A 16,362-nucleotide genomic window follows, 5' to 3' on the forward strand; every position below is an offset into this window, starting at 1 on the left:
AATTTGAGGAGGTGTCCAGATTCCGAAGTCCCAGGCTTTAAAACACGAAATCCTGAAGTCCTAGATTTAAATAATTAAAATCCTGACATCCGGAAATTCTAAAAAGAATTCCGGTATCCTGAAAAGGTCAATCTTGAAATCCTGAGCTTAAAATCCCAGAGTCTCAATAAACGTCCTAACCCCCCCTCCTCAATCAATCAATCTTAATTTGTCAATCTTATAAATGTTCAAATCTAAAATTGGTTTTCTTCTTCAATATGAAAGTTTATTTTCATTTTTTTCAATGAAACAGTTTAAACATGTTTTATTATTCAAAATGACAAATGGATTCAACACAAGTTTTTAACGTAGTCCTCTAATATTTCTATGGGATGTGATATGAAGATGGTTCCATAATTAATTCCATTTTTAAATACAGAAGTATCTTTTTAACTGCAGCCTTGTTGCACTGTAATAGAGAAAATTGTCCTGAAAGTTTAAGTTGAAATGGCATTTATTTTCCACACTACGATATGTATTAAGTGCAGTATGCTTTCTGTTGGCCATTTATATTTGTGGTATTCAAATAAGCCAAATTACAAAAATTGATTAGCTTGTAGTATCAATTATTTTATTTTGGTGCATTACTCAGTGTATATACTTTCTGAGATCTTACGTTATTTGTTGGTTGAAACATTTTTTTTATATTTAGGATATTATATCTATATTGAGACTTCCTCACCAAGACATCAGGGTGATCGAGCTGTATTATCTACTGGTATCCAGCAACCTGAAGCAAACGGTGTATGTTTAACATTCTGGTATCACATGTTCGGTGCCCATGTCAACACGCTGAATGTCTACCAACAAACTACTGACGGAAACAAGTCAATGATCTGGACCACATCTAAAACACAAGGAAATGTATGGAGAAAAGCCACCAGGACGGTTACCAGTCAAACACCATTTAAGGTTTGTATGCTTAATAGTACACACAAAATAGAGGTCAATCTTAATAGTACACACTAAATGGAGGTCAATCTTAATAGTACACACTAAATGGAGGTCAATCTTAATATTATACACTAAATAGAGGTCAATCTTAATAGTACACACTAAGTAGAGGTCAATGTTAATAGTACACACTAAATAGAGGTCAATCTTAATGCTACACACTAAATAGAGGTCAATCTTAATAGTATACACTAAATAAAGGTCAATGTTAATAGTATACACTAAATAGAGGTCAATCTTAATGGTACACACTAAATAGAGGTCAATCTTAATAGTACACACAAAATAGAGGTCAATGTTAATAGTACACACTAAATGGGGGTCAATCTTAATAGTACACACAAAATAGAGGTCAATCTTAATAGTACACACTAAATGGGGGTCAATCTTAATAGTACACACTAAGTAGAAGTCAATCTTAATAGTACACACTAAATAGAGGTCAATCTTAATAATACACACTAAAAAGAGGTCAATGTTAATAGTACACACTAAATAGAGGTCAATTTCAATAGTATACATTAAATAGAGGTCAATCTTAATAGTACACACTAAGTAAAGGTCAATGTTAATAGTACACACTAAATAGAGGTCAATCTTATTAGTATACACTAAATGGAGGTCAATCTTAATAGTACACACTAAATGGGGGTCAATCTTAATAGTACACACAAAATAGAGGTCAATCTTAATAGTACACACTAAATGGGGGTCAATCTTAATAGTACACACTAAGTAGAAGTCAATCTTAATAGTACACACTAAATAGAGGCCAATCTTAATAATACACACTAAAAAGAGGTCAATGTTAATAGTACACACTAAATAGAGGTCAATTTCAATAGTATACATTAAATAGAGGTCAATCTTAATAGTACACACTAAGTAAAGGTCAATGTTAATAGTACACACTAAATAGAGGTCAATCTTAATAGTATACACTAAATGGAGGTCAATCTTAATAGTACACACTAAGTAGAGGTCAATGTAAATAGTATACACGAAATAGAGGTCAATGTTGATAGTACACACTAAATAGAGGTCAATCTTAATAGTACACACTAAATAGAGGTCAATCTTAATAGTACACACTAAGTAGAGGTCAATGTAAATAGTATACACTAAATAGAGGTCAATCTGAATAGTACACACTAAAGAGAGGCCAATTTCAATAGTACACACTAAATAGAGGTCAATCTTAATAGTACACACTAAATAGAGGTCAATCAACTAACACTTAATTACATTCATACAAAACTGCAAAATTTAATATGAAGCATTGATTCGTGTTTCAATTCTTTTGGGATAAGTATTTTTTTCAAATTCATGTAAGACAGAAGAAAAAACACTTTATGCCATATTCATCTTTACATTACATATCTTATTTTTGGTCTTGTGTATGTAAGTTTACATGATGACTTTGTAATTACAGTAACCTGTCTACTTTACATATCTTATATTTGGTCTTGTGTATGTAACTTTACATGATGACTTTGTAATTACAGTAACCTGTCTACTTTACATATCTTATATTTGGTCTTGTGTATGTAAGTTTCCATGATGACTTTGTAATTACAGTAACCTGTCTACTTTACATATCTTATATCTTATATTTGAAATTGATGACTATGTAGCTATATCATCACTTTTTTTTACAGATCCTGTTTGAAGGTGTTGTAGGTCTTAGTTGGCAAGGAGACATAGCTCTGGACGATATCAGCATGGTTAATGACCAGTGTCCACCAACAAGTAATTAAAAGTTCTAAAGACCCATTATTGAATTGTATAACTCAAATTTGCTAGTTTTGATAAATTGAGATATCATATGAAAAAAAATAATTCCAAGATATTTTTATCCTCATGCATGATGATGCTGTATGGTCAGGCGAATTAAGTTTCACCCTGGTTAATTTCATACATCCTGAAATTGGTTTCTGTTCTGTAAATAAACCCATCATATATACTAGGACTAAATTTAGTATACGCCAGAAGCGCGTTTCATCTACAAAAGACTCATCAGTGACGCTCGAATCCAAAAAGGTTAAAAAGGCCAAATAAAATACGAAGTTGAAGAGCATTGAGGACCAAAATTCCTAAAAGTTTTGCCAAATAAAGCTAAGGTAATCTATGCCTGAGGTAGAAAAGCCTTAGTATTTCAAAAAATTCTAAAATTTGTAATTAGTCAATTTATAAATATAACAATATCAATGACAATTCATGTCAGCACAAAAAAACTTAAGTTTGCCTCAACCAACTGTTATGAATCTTATTTGTAATGTTTATTACCTCAAAAAGTACAAATTTTGGGTCACTTTTACTGTTATTGGGTTATTGCACTTTATAATGTTGTATGCTAGTAGGGGCATCATCAGTGTCACATTCCACATTAAATTGACAAAAAATCATTGTTAATATTTTAAATCAAGAATTCTTTATGAAGAAGTCAAAGCATATAAAACTGGCTTCCCTTAATCCAAAACCTTTAATCTCTATTGGATAGTTGTTCCAATTATAAATCAAACCACAGGAGGTATATATTACAATTGATATCATATTTATAAATGAAATAAATGTTATACACAATGTTGTTTTATTCAGACATTTAATGACATTGTGTTTACTACAGGACTCTGTGACTTTGAAGCAGATATCTGTGATTGGACACAGGAATTATCAGCAGATCAGTTTGATTGGAAGAGAGATAGGAATGGTACTAGTTCTACTGGAACCGGCCCATTGTATGACCACACAACTGAAAGCCAGTATGGTAAGTATCTTGTTTTCACTGTGAAAGTTTATTGTCAATACAGGACAATTTTTAAGGTTTTTGAGGCTTATTTGTACATCAAATATTATTCCCCCTTTAAAAACTGGAATGTGATTATTATTCATGGAATACCAGTTTTTGCTGATTTCATGTGGAAAAGAAGATCACAAAGTTTCAACAAAGTATAAATGCCCTATAATTTGTATGTACATAGAGTAAAACTAATGAAATTCAAAATCCTAGAAAATGTTATTTATCTTCAAACCATAAATATTAGTAGCCATGAATATAAATGAAACCAAAATTTAGTCCATCAAATGATGTACCATAGAATGAATCTATATAAATTTTTATACTGAATCCTATCTCTAAGAATCACTCTCTGATGTCTCTTCAAATTCAAGATTTTTTTTTTATCAATTATTTAATTCCTCTTTACACTTCAAAGTACCACATATGTTAATAAAATCTCAATTTATTCAAAGGTTATTACATATATACTGAGGCTTCATCACCAAGAAAAATAGGAGATAAAGCTCGCCTTAATAGTCCTTTGTTTGTTCCTGACCCAAAAAGTGGAAAGGAATGTCTGACTTTCTGGTATCACATGCATGGTGTTAGTATTGGCAAGTTAAACGTTTACATCAGACAACAGAACTTCAACGATAAGCTGGTATGGGTACAACAAGGAAATCAACCAGATCTCTGGTATTATGCTACTGTTCAACTCAATCCAACTCAGAAATATCAGGTAAATGATAGATATTTTACTAAATTAAGAAAAATACTGAATCGAGTTATATTTTCACATATTTTTTTTTTTTTTTGGGGGGGGGGGGACATTGGCCACAGTAAAATAGCAACACAATAATTTAAGAGAAGCTGAAATCAATAAATATAAAACAAATCTTAGAAGAATGAGAATAATATTCTATCAGTGAATATGATTGATCCAGACAGCTAATATAAATCAATATTTGTAGATCATCCTGGAAGGAGTTATGGGTAATGGTTACCAAGGAGATATAGCTGTTGATGATTTAGCTGTGTTACCGGGAGCTTGCCCAGCACCTGGAAATTGTGATTTCGAATCTGACACTTGTGGTTATCTGAACACCCGTGTAGGTGATCAGTTTGATTGGTTAAGATCAACAGGAGGAACTTTGACCCCTAACACTGGACCATCAGTTGACCACACGACAGGCACAGATCAAGGATTCTACATGTTCATTGAATCATCAGGTCGTACCAAGGGAGATAGAGCCTGGTTCTACAGTCAATACTTCCCCAAAACAACTGGTTCCTGCTTCTCTTTCTGGTATCATATGTATGGAGCAGGTAAGCATCATACATAAAAAAGGGGGGGGACATACCCAATAGATAATACATCAATCACCCATACCCTTGCCCTACATCTGGGGAAAACAGACTTGAAAAAACAAATAGACAAGCAACTACAGGTCAAGATAGCCTGACTTGAAACAGTATATTTTTACAATATTTGTTGGGATACAAAAATCTTCTGCTTTGCCCATCTAGACAAATTGGTAATGATAAAACACACCAAAAAAGCTGTGCAGTGGTGCTAGCAACAGAATAACCTCTAACTTATGTATCAAGTTGTTTATTCCAATGAAGGACTTAGAGGGTTGATAGAAAGTCAAATGTTATTTATTCAAAAAAGCCATTCCAAAGGTAAATCTTGAATTATTTGAATTTAAAAGGCCCTGTTCCTTTGCTTTTGTGTTTTTTTGCTGTACATGTTCTGATTTTGTGTACACAATGAAATTGAATAAACGACATTAAAGACAACAACACCCATCAATTACCGCACGGTGATTAATTTATTGTGGTCAACATGTTTCGCCAACACAATGAAATTGAGTTAAAACTTGTTATTACAGATATTGGATCATTAAGACTTTACAAACCAGATCAGACTCAAACACTTATGTTATGGAATGCCACAGGAAACCAAGGAAATATATGGAAACAATCACAAGTCTACATCACAAGTCCATCAAAAATGTGGCAGGTAAGGTTTCCATAGAAACAAAAACAAGTCTCCATAACCTATCTGTCAATGATGGGACAGGGAGATTTCTATAAAAAAAAAAGCAAGCATGAGGCTACATTACTTTTGTGAAGCTCTTATACACCAACTTCCTGTTTTTGGATTTTAATTTTTCAACTTGAAAATGTTTTTGCAACACTTTTCTTAGCTCAACACCACAGGTAACAAATTGTATTCTGTTTTTATTAAGTTATCAATCTTGAAAAATTCAATTAAAATTTTTCAACAAATTGCTATGTTTTAAAATATTTACTTACTACTTACTTGTGTACTGAAAAAATGTCATACTAGGCTCAGTTAAATTAAGGAAAGAAAAAACAAATAACCTCATTTTCATTCTTTAGTTTAATGAGAATTTTAAAAGTTGAATTTAAAAATATTTCCTTTTCATTGTGTTGCCATACTTGATACTATTATCAATTTTATTTTGAAGGTGACCTTTGATGGAGAAGTTGGAGGAGGATATGCAGGTGATATCGCTATTGACGACATTCAGGTCCATACTGGATTCTGTAACCAGACTGTTGCCACAACAACCATGATGCCAGGAACCACTGTTACATATGGTAAGATCAACGTAATGTTTTCCTTTACTGTGGATTCATTTATTTTCATGGGTATCAATTTTTTGTGGATTGCTGAAAACTTGCATATTTTCGTGGATATAGAATTTTGTGGTTTTGCCAATCTCTGTATAATAATACAAAGCCTATTGAAAATATGATGTTCATTGAACATTTTAATTCGTAGTTGGCATCCAACAAATAATAATGAATCCACAGTATCTTTTAAAAAAAACATTATTGTTAAATAATTTAACTTGTTGTATTCAGGGTCATAGAAGTTCTTTTATAAGGTTTCTCTTTTGTATAGATTATTCTAAGTGTTGCAGCATTGAAAAAGAACATAGTTTGATTGTAAAAAGTTTATCAGTATAAGAAGACATATTTTAGTTACATTTCTTTTGTGAATGATTCTTTTCCATGTATCACTGATGTTTATGTCAAACAATGTTTTTTTTCAAACAAAGTTTTTTTATGGCATACAATAATGAAAGCAAGTTGCCATCGTTGATTCATTGTTGTTTGTTTAATACTCTTGCACATTTAAACAAGATTAAATAAAACAATAAATTAATAAAGTACCTTAAAGTATGTTCACCAGGAGGGGATACAGGAATTTTGGACTGCTACTATAAGGGCTGAAATTTGACCTATAGACTTATCAAACATTTGTTTCAAATATTCTTACAGCTAATTTCCTAATGCATGTAAAGCAAAACTTTAGTTGGCTTGCTTGCTTTGTTTGTATAAATGTTAATACAAGCTTTGTAAATAAGATTGACATCTTTAAACAATATATATAGGCAAAGTTTAACCTGTATATATAATATTTAAACTAAATTATCCTAATGATTGTACAATAAAAAAAAAAAAAAGCAAGCAAGCTAACTAAAGTCTTGCTCTACATGCTTTAGGAAATTAGCTGTAAGGTGCAGAAATTGTCATACTCTATCTGCAGGGGGGATTACTATTGAATAGAACATGAGAATACAAAAAATAGTGTTCTGTATTAAATTTCAATGATTGATAACATTTGGTTCATATTTTTCAGCACCAACAAATGTTGACTGTAACTTTGATGGTAATAACATTTGTCAGTGGACGCAAGACCAAACGAATCAATTCCAGTGGACAATTAAAAGAGGAACTACTACTTCAGTCTCAACAGGTCCTCCATATGACCATAGTACACAGAGTTCAGCAGGTAACATTTAGATATTATCCCATAGAATAGAGAGTTCATTTACTAACTTTTGAATATTTTACAATCGTAATAATACCTTTATTATGTTTAACATTCCTTACTATAGCAACAAAGATTCTTTTCACAAAGACTTTTTTCATTCTCTCAATTGAAAGTGTCACTGAAAAAGGAAAATTTTGTGTCTCTGTACTTAGCAATTTTGCTCCTTACAGTATTAAACTTTTGAATAACTTTTTAACAGTTATTTAAACAGTTGGTATGATTGAAACATGTTAGGATTTTTTTAAAATGTTTGTGTATATTTTTCAGGGTACTATATTTACACCGAATCATCAGGACGGAAAAGAAATGATACAGCCAGAATTATAAGTCCAAGTGTGTTTATGATGGACAGTGGGAAGTGTGTCAAGTTTTGGTACCATATGTACGGAGAAAATATATATCTCATGAACTTCTATGCTAAATCAGGTAATCTTTTATCTATATCATCTCACAAAAGACTTTTTAAAAATATGTATTTTTGTAGACTTGCTTTGTTTATTCTTTTTTTTTATATCAAGTATACCCAACATCAGCTTTTAGTAATTTGTTGTATATAACATGCATATTACTCGATTCATTTCACTTGACTGGGCGGAGTTTAACCGATTCGCTCACAATAAACCAGTCCATCTATAGATAGGCGTTTTAGGATAAACTCATCACTGAAGTGTCCAGTTATTGTTTTGTAAATTCCTTTGATGACACTGATGGCGATAAGAAATCAGTAATAACTATAACTGCAAAATAGATTGTCCTTATGCCAATTAAAACGTAAGCTACACCCAATCAGTTGAAATAACATTGGAAATACAAATAACGAATATTATTATACCTTACATATATTTCAAACAATTCTATTGGATAACAACTTTTATCACGTGACATGGAATAATTCGGTTAATTTTCAAGGGAGGACAAATAACCCTTAAATTTTACACCAGCGGTGAATAACCCCATTATTCAATGGCGAATAACCTTTTAAGTGTCTAGATTTGCACTGGAATTACCTCCCATGAAAATGACATCACAGACGTAAATAAACAAGATGGCAGTGTTCAGGTTACACTGACAGCCCATTGAGAGATAAGGAAATAAGGCTTTAGAAATGAATAGAGTGCCAGCAGTCGATGATTTATCTTATAAACGGTCCTTTTCAGGGCCATTGATATTTTACAAAAAGATTCTACCTTTGTTGTACATCCGAGATATTCTTGAACACAAACATGACAAATGGTATTTTCTTGAGCTAGTTTCAACGTCAGCTTGTGTTTGTTATGTAAAAAATATGCTAAGTGTTGAAAAGGCCCTTCCACTGTTAGTTAGGTATAATAAAACAATTGTGGCCCCTTAGAATCGATGAATATCAAAAATTGTCAACCCTTAAAAGTTATTTCACTTGAAATAACCTTCTCGTGTTGACAATTTTGGATATTCACCTTTTCAACGGGCCATAATTGTATATTGTTTTTCAGCAAACATTTATAAATACTTTTCTCCTATTCCCAAGTCTGGGGAGAGGGGTTAAATTGTATATAACATGTTTAATATCCCTCATTTCATTATACATTTTGATTTCTTTTAATTCAGAAAATATTGTGATTTTTTCATTATTGCGAAGAATGTGACAGTAATTTCTGAATTTACAGTAATATAATAGATATATTGTTGTGTACCTGAAGTTCAGGTAACAATGTTTCTATACCAAAAGAGTGAAAATTCATGGGTTATTTTTCTTCATAGGGACAACTCTCGGAACACCATTATGGACGAAGCAAGGAAATCAAGGCAACCAATGGGAATATGGACAAGTTTATGTGACCCCACATGCATTGTCATCTGTATCAGGCCAGACTCAGGCAACTGTTGAGGTATTTGTTGTTTAGAAGACTATTTTATTTAAATTTGTTCAAGAAATAAAGAAAAGAGAAAGTTTAGGACGTGTTTTTTTTTTTATGCTGTATGCTATTGCAGTTAAATTTGTTATATATATAGATTAACTGAAAAAAGGTTACAATGTATAAATTTTTGAACAAAATCATTACTAACATTTGCCAAAAATCAAAGCCAAGGAACAGTACTGTTATTGCTTTTTCTTTGGCTTGAAGCATGATGTTTTCTTGACAACAAGATATTTATAGTCATAGAGAACTTGTGAATTTATGATAAATTTTGAAAACATTGTAATAACTGATAGGTGCTTATTGACATTGATAAAAAATTAAACAATTAACATATTATATGCAAATTTTGTTGGTTGATTTAGTAGTCCCTAAATGACTATGAATTATGAAATAATAATCAAATATTGACTCAACAGAAGTGGTACCACAACATCGTCTTTTTTGCATTGTTTTGTCTATTATGATTTATCATGTGGAAAACTTTTTTTTCTTACAGTTTGTTTTTGAGGGTGTGTTAGGATTGGGATACAAAGGTGATATGGCTTTAGACGATATATCAATGAATGACGGACCATGTCCACCATCAAGTAAGTCTTCTATAAATAGTCTGCATTCTTTACTTCTGTTAATCGGTCATACTGACACAAGGGCAATATGGCTTTAGATGATATATCAATGAATGACGGACCGTGTCCACCATCAAGTAAGTCTTCTATAAATAGTCTGCATTCTCTACTACTGTTACTCTGCCATACTATAGAATGTTGAAAATTGACTTGATTGGCAGGTCTTGTCACATAATTTCTTATGACTTAAAAACTGCATAAATTGAAATGATAGTATGTGAGTAACTTTGCAACCATAGATTTTTAGTTGACAGTGATTTGTTTATCGCGATCAGCACTATTTGTCAAGGCAATATATTTTCAAAATATTCAAATCGTTGTTGTTTTAAAAGGCAAATGTGCAAATTACATCCATATTGAACATGCACTATTGGGAGTTTGGAGGAGTCTCATCTAGAGTTCCTGTGAAAATAAATGATGAATCTGAAATTTTTTGTGAAAACAGTGTCAAAGACATTATAAATCCTGAATTTCTGTCAAAATACAAAATAACTGACTTTTCACAAAACTGTTGCAAATTAAAAAGCTCAATCCTAAATTCCAGAAATAGGTTCTTTGTCCTGACTATTCTGGAGTGAGTTATTTTGAGATATATACAAATCATTCTAATGCAACTTGGATGTAACATTTTTTTTCATTGGCTTAAAGTTGCCGTCAAATCCACAGTTGACCAGGCGTAACTAAGGAGGAACCCGCCATTTTGAATTGATGAATCAACAAATGTTCAAATACTACTATATAATCGAAAATAAAACAACACCTACCTCGAATTCGCCGTTTCAATGTAACTTTATCTGAATTTGAAGCGTACAAGTAACGTAATATCCTCCAGTTTGTAAGTTTTCATTTGTATGACGTCACGTTTAGCAATGACGTCTTTGTGCCAAAATCATTCATGAAGTTTCGCGTATTTTTTATATTAGACAAATTTAGACATTTTTTCAAGTTTTATTGTATTTTTTCCTTTTGTAATGCATTAGAATCGAAGTAACAGTACTGTAGTTGAAGAGTTGCCACCATATTTTCATTTGACAGTCGCAAATCTCCGTTTTACTGTCTCCGCTAGGCGTCGCCAGTAAAACTGTGTTTGCGACTCTCAAATCTACAATTGACGGTGGCAACTCTTCAACTACAGTACTGTTATTCCTTAATTGTGAATGATGTATGTATAGATACATTGTTAACATGTTTGTTGTTTACTAATGACTATATTTGATACTAGTCTTTTGATATTAATGTTGGAAACATTAAATTTAGAACACAGCTTATACCATGTAAGTAATCTCTTGTTTCCTTCTTTAACAGGCACCTGCGACTTTGAGACAGTTGACCTATGTGGATATGTCCAGGATTCAACTGATACACTTAATTTTGATTGGATAAGAGCATCAGGAAAAACAGCATCAGCTAATACTGGTCCCTCGTTTGACCATACTTATGGTACTAAAGCCGGTAAGTTCTTAATTATTGAAACATAAAAACCTTTATTTTCAATACTTTTACTGTTTTCAAACTGAATCCTTAAAAAAACGAATGAGCTATATTTGCTTATTTGTTAATGAAATTGAGAAAGGAAATGGGGAATGTGTCAAAAAGACAACAACCTGACCATAGAAAAAATACATCAGCAGAAGGTCACCAACAGATCTTCAATGTAGCGAGAAATTCCTGCACCCGGAGGCGTCCTTCAGCTGGCCCCTAAACAAATATATACTAGTTCAGTGATAATGAAAGCCATACTAATTTCCAAATAGTACACAAGAAACTAAAATTAAAAATAATACAAGACTAACAAAGGCCATAGGCTCCTGACTTGGGACAGGCGCAAAAATGCAGCGGGGTTAAACATGTTTGTGAGATCTCAACCCTCCCCCTATACCTCTAGCCAATGTAGAAAAGTAAACGAATGATTTAAAGTTTTCAGTTTGTTAACATAGTCTGTATATTACTTTGTAAAAGAACTTGATCCACCTCTTGTTAAAAGTTAATAATGTATCAGAGAAAAGTCTTTGAAATGTTATAAAGTTACTTTATTTGAAAGGGCTTCTATTTCTTTCTTTTTTTTATTAATTGCTTACATATAAAACTTCTTCTTTTTTTTTAATATGAAGGTTACTACATGTACATTGAGTCATCCAGACCAAGGTTACCAGGTAATAAAGCCAGACTATTAACTCCTAAATATCCAGCAACCAATGGGAAGTGCTTAACATTCTACTATCACATGTATGGAAATGGTATCGGCACATTGAATATCAAAATGTTCCAACAAGGACAGTTTGTACCACCAATCTGGACAAGGAGCGGTAACCAAGGCAACATCTGGAGAATTGGACAAGTCAATTTAGTAACAGCTTCTACATTCCAGGTATTTTACTTTTGTAAGGGATAAATATTCAAATGTCATATCAGAAAAAAGTTGGAGTGGATTTTTTTTAAAGGAGAATGGGGCAAATAAAAAAATGTTGAAGCATCCATCAAAAAGATACTAGATATCTATATGTTTGCCTAATTCATATTTTAGTTGTAGCTTGTAACTCCCTAAAGTGTAGGCAAATTTCAAACAAAAACAACTCTCTTGAAAAAACCTCATCACAGATACCAGGATTAAATTTTGTATTTATTCCTGAGTTAGAAAAGCCTTAATTTTTTTTTAAATTTAAAAGTTTTCGTAAACAGTTAATTTATAAATATGACCATTTCAATGATAATTTATATGAGCTAACTATATTATTTAGTAGAGATGGCCTTATCATCAAGCACTTTAAGATACTGTAAATTCAGAAATTATTGCATACATTTATTATTGAGAATTAGAAGAATGGAGATTATTTATTGGGATTTCTGGAAAATCTGCGTACAGTTATATGTATAAGATATCAGAATGCCAGTTTTAATTATTTCGAAACTCATTCAGTCACATTATTGACAACAATTAAAACCATGCAATCATTTCTCAATTTATAAATTTGTCAAACATTATTGTATTTTTAGGTAACATTCAAAGCAATTTGTTTGACAAATATATTTGTATTTATAGGTTGCGTTTGAAGCTATTTATATGACAAACATTTTTGTATTTTCAGGTTGCGTTTGAAGCTGTTCGTGGTCGTACCTACTCAGGTGATATAGCTATTGATGATGTCAACATTATTGATGGCAAATGTCCACCTCCTGGTAACTGTAACTTTGAGAAGGGACTGTGTACTTGGTCTAACGACATAATAGGAGATGATTTTGATTGGATTAGACATCAGGGAAGAACAGTTAGTTCTGGCACAGGACCAACAGCAGATCACACCATAGGCAACCAGAATGGTATGTTTCTAAAGTGGATTTAAGTTATTCTACTGTGGATTCGTTTATTTTCGTGGGTACCATTATTCGTGGATTGATGAAAACTATAATTGTCGTGGATATTTGATTTCATGGTTTTTCAAATGTCTGTTTTATCACACAACACAATTGCTCTTAGTTGAACCTTTACATTTGTGATGTCCATGTACCCACGAAATCCATGAAAATTGGTATCCAACGATTAATATTGAATCCACAGTGTGTTAATTTTTTTTAATGGCTTGCCCACATGAGCATCTGAACAGTATTACAGCATTTAAATAAAATTTCACAAATAAATGTTTTTAAAAATATTCTAACAAGGACATAACTGTGAGAACACATACACTTATAACTGTTAACCAAACTTTGAACTATTCAAATAATAAGGAATTAACTGTAAATCTTAAAATCTGACACATAATTGTTGTAAAAATACTTTTTTTTTTAAACAAAAATCTCTCAATTTTACTCTTTTCTCTTTCAGGAAATTACCTATACATAGAGTCATCTAAACCTCAGCTTCCAGGCCAGAAATCTCGCCTACGATCAGAAGTCCTACCTAAAACTGCAGGCAGTTGTTTTACATTCTATTACCTAATGCATGGAAACACAATGGGAACACTTAATCTGTACAAGGATACAATAGGGTTACAGACAGTACCAAATCAACATTTTAGTCTGTTTTCTGTAACAGGGGACCAGGGACTAAAGTGGGTCCAGGGACTGGTTAACTTGACAAGTACACAAGAATACACATTGGCTTTTGAGGCAGTGATTGGAAACGGATATTCTAGTGATATAGCTATTGATGACATCTCCATACAGACTGGATTCTGTCCTGCTGTGCCACTGACCAGTAAAATGTATACCTGTACTGGTGGATCATCAATCTCAGCCCTTAAAGTATGCGACTTTGTCAAAGATTGTCCACAAGGGGATGATGAGAACAACTGTGGAAACTGTACATTTGATGCTTCACAATGTGGATGGATTGATTCAAGTGTGGGATCCTTCAGATGGACTAGACATAACAATGGAACAGAAACAGCCAACACTGGACCGCAGAGTGACCACACCACAGGAACAGCAAAGGGTTACTACATGTATGTGGATGCAAATTTCGGCAGAAGATATGCATTTGCAACCTTACAGACTCCTACTCTGAGAAAATCAGCAGCAACCTGCCAGATGTCCTTCTGGTATCATATGTATGGACGTTCTATTGGATCACTTACAGTGTCCAAGGTCATTCAAGGTCAATCTACTGTTCTACAATATTTGTCAAGAAATAAGGGAAATGCATGGCAGCAAGCTACAATAAATATTGGCAGAGAGCCGAGAGATTTTATAATACAGTTCATGGCTAGAAGAAGTTTGTCTGTTCTTGGAGACATTGCTATTGATGATGTAACCTTTGTGAACTGTGGACTACCCCCAATACAAGCATCATGTGGTACCAACCAGTTTAGGTGTCAAAGAGGTTCTTGTGTTGACAACACCCGACTCTGTGACTTCACTGATGACTGTGGAGACCAAAGCGATGAAACACAATGTTCAGGTTACCCATCTCGATGCTCTTTTACCAACTCATTATGTGATTGGAGTCAGGACAAGGGAGACAACTTTGACTGGACAAGAAGAAATTCACCAACACCATCAAGAGGCACTGGACCTACCAGAGACCATACCTCTGGACTGAGAACTGGAGGGTTCGTTTATATTGAAACATCAAGTCCAAGGAAGCCAGGTGATGTAGCTAGACTTCTGAGTACACCGTTCCAAGCAGTTTCATCTGTCTGTAATCTAGTCTTTTATTTTAATATGAATGGAAGATCCGTAGGTAATCTTAATGTTTACATGAGAACAAATGGCGGCAGTACTCCAGTAACTAAACTTCTTACCAAGACAGGCAATCGTGGGGATATATGGGACAGAGCCAGTATAAATCTAATCAGTCAGTATCCATTCCAGATTATCATTGAAGCAACAGTGGGTGGACTTGTCTATGGAGACATAGCAATTGATGATGTGGTATTTAGTAAAGGATGTGTCAAGGCAGGAAATGTCATCTTCCCAACAGCTGTTACTATTCCTGCGACTGTGCCGACACCTAATCAATGTTCAAATGGACAAGGTAACTTCAAAGCCTGTGGATCATGTGACTTTGAGTTGTCAACTTGTGGCTGGACCGATTTAAGTAATGGAAGATATAATTTTAGTCGACACTCAGCTACTCAAAACCAGGGAGCAATAGTTGGACCCCCAGTGGACCACACCAAGGGATCACCCTCTGGATACTATGTATTTGTAGAAGGTTCACAAGGAGTATTCTTCAGTAAGGCATTATTCCAAAGTCAACTGCTTCCCCCATCAGCCAGCACTTGTGAGATGTATTTCTACTTTGACATGTTTGGTCCAAATGTTGGAACTCTGGTTGTCTCTGCTAATATAAATGGAACAATAACAAACTTAAACGTAATAAGAGGTGACCAAGGAAGAGGCTGGCACCTAGGAAAAGCATACATTGGACAGAAACTTGGAGCCATCAGTTCTCCATTTAGAATGCAACTGAGTGTCCTTCCTGCAAGGTCATTTGCAGCCTCCACTACAAATGATGTTGGAATTGATGATATTTCATTTGTAAACTGTGACCAGAATGTAGCACCACCTAATATAAGTTGTAACTTTGATAGTGGAATATGTAACTGGACCCAAGCTATCGATGATGACTTCCAGTGGACCTTAAAAAGTGGTTCCACACCATCCCCAGGAACTGGACCACCTTCAGATCATACATCAGGCAAGGGCCAATACATATATATTGAAACATCTTCTCCAAGGAAGAGAGGAAAC

At 33.3% G+C, this 16,362-nt stretch overlaps 1 protein-coding gene across 1 annotated transcript in view; it reads left to right on the plus strand.

Annotated features, from left to right (window-relative positions):
- LOC134684746 (MAM and LDL-receptor class A domain-containing protein 2-like) overlaps positions 1 to 16,362 on the plus strand; it is a 160,945-nt gene that overhangs the window by 119,619 nt on the left and 24,964 nt on the right. The window contains exons 134-148 of the mRNA XM_063544053.1: positions 692 to 951; positions 2,652 to 2,742; positions 3,620 to 3,760; positions 4,246 to 4,511; positions 4,744 to 5,098; positions 5,665 to 5,795; positions 6,268 to 6,400; positions 7,449 to 7,601; positions 7,911 to 8,069; positions 9,384 to 9,511; positions 10,041 to 10,131; positions 11,476 to 11,622; positions 12,282 to 12,538; positions 13,257 to 13,488; positions 15,218 to 15,303. Coding sequence (XP_063400123.1) covers positions 692 to 951; positions 2,652 to 2,742; positions 3,620 to 3,760; positions 4,246 to 4,511; positions 4,744 to 5,098; positions 5,665 to 5,795; positions 6,268 to 6,400; positions 7,449 to 7,601; positions 7,911 to 8,069; positions 9,384 to 9,511; positions 10,041 to 10,131; positions 11,476 to 11,622; positions 12,282 to 12,538; positions 13,257 to 13,488; positions 15,218 to 15,303 — 2,630 coding nt within the window. The remainder of the gene's footprint in view (positions 1 to 691; positions 952 to 2,651; positions 2,743 to 3,619; positions 3,761 to 4,245; positions 4,512 to 4,743; positions 5,099 to 5,664; positions 5,796 to 6,267; positions 6,401 to 7,448; positions 7,602 to 7,910; positions 8,070 to 9,383; positions 9,512 to 10,040; positions 10,132 to 11,475; positions 11,623 to 12,281; positions 12,539 to 13,256; positions 13,489 to 15,217; positions 15,304 to 16,362) is intronic.

This window comes from Mytilus trossulus, chromosome 9 (assembly GCF_036588685.1).
Source record: "Mytilus trossulus isolate FHL-02 chromosome 9, PNRI_Mtr1.1.1.hap1, whole genome shotgun sequence".
Classification (NCBI taxonomy): Eukaryota; Metazoa; Mollusca; class Bivalvia; order Mytilida; family Mytilidae; genus Mytilus; species Mytilus trossulus.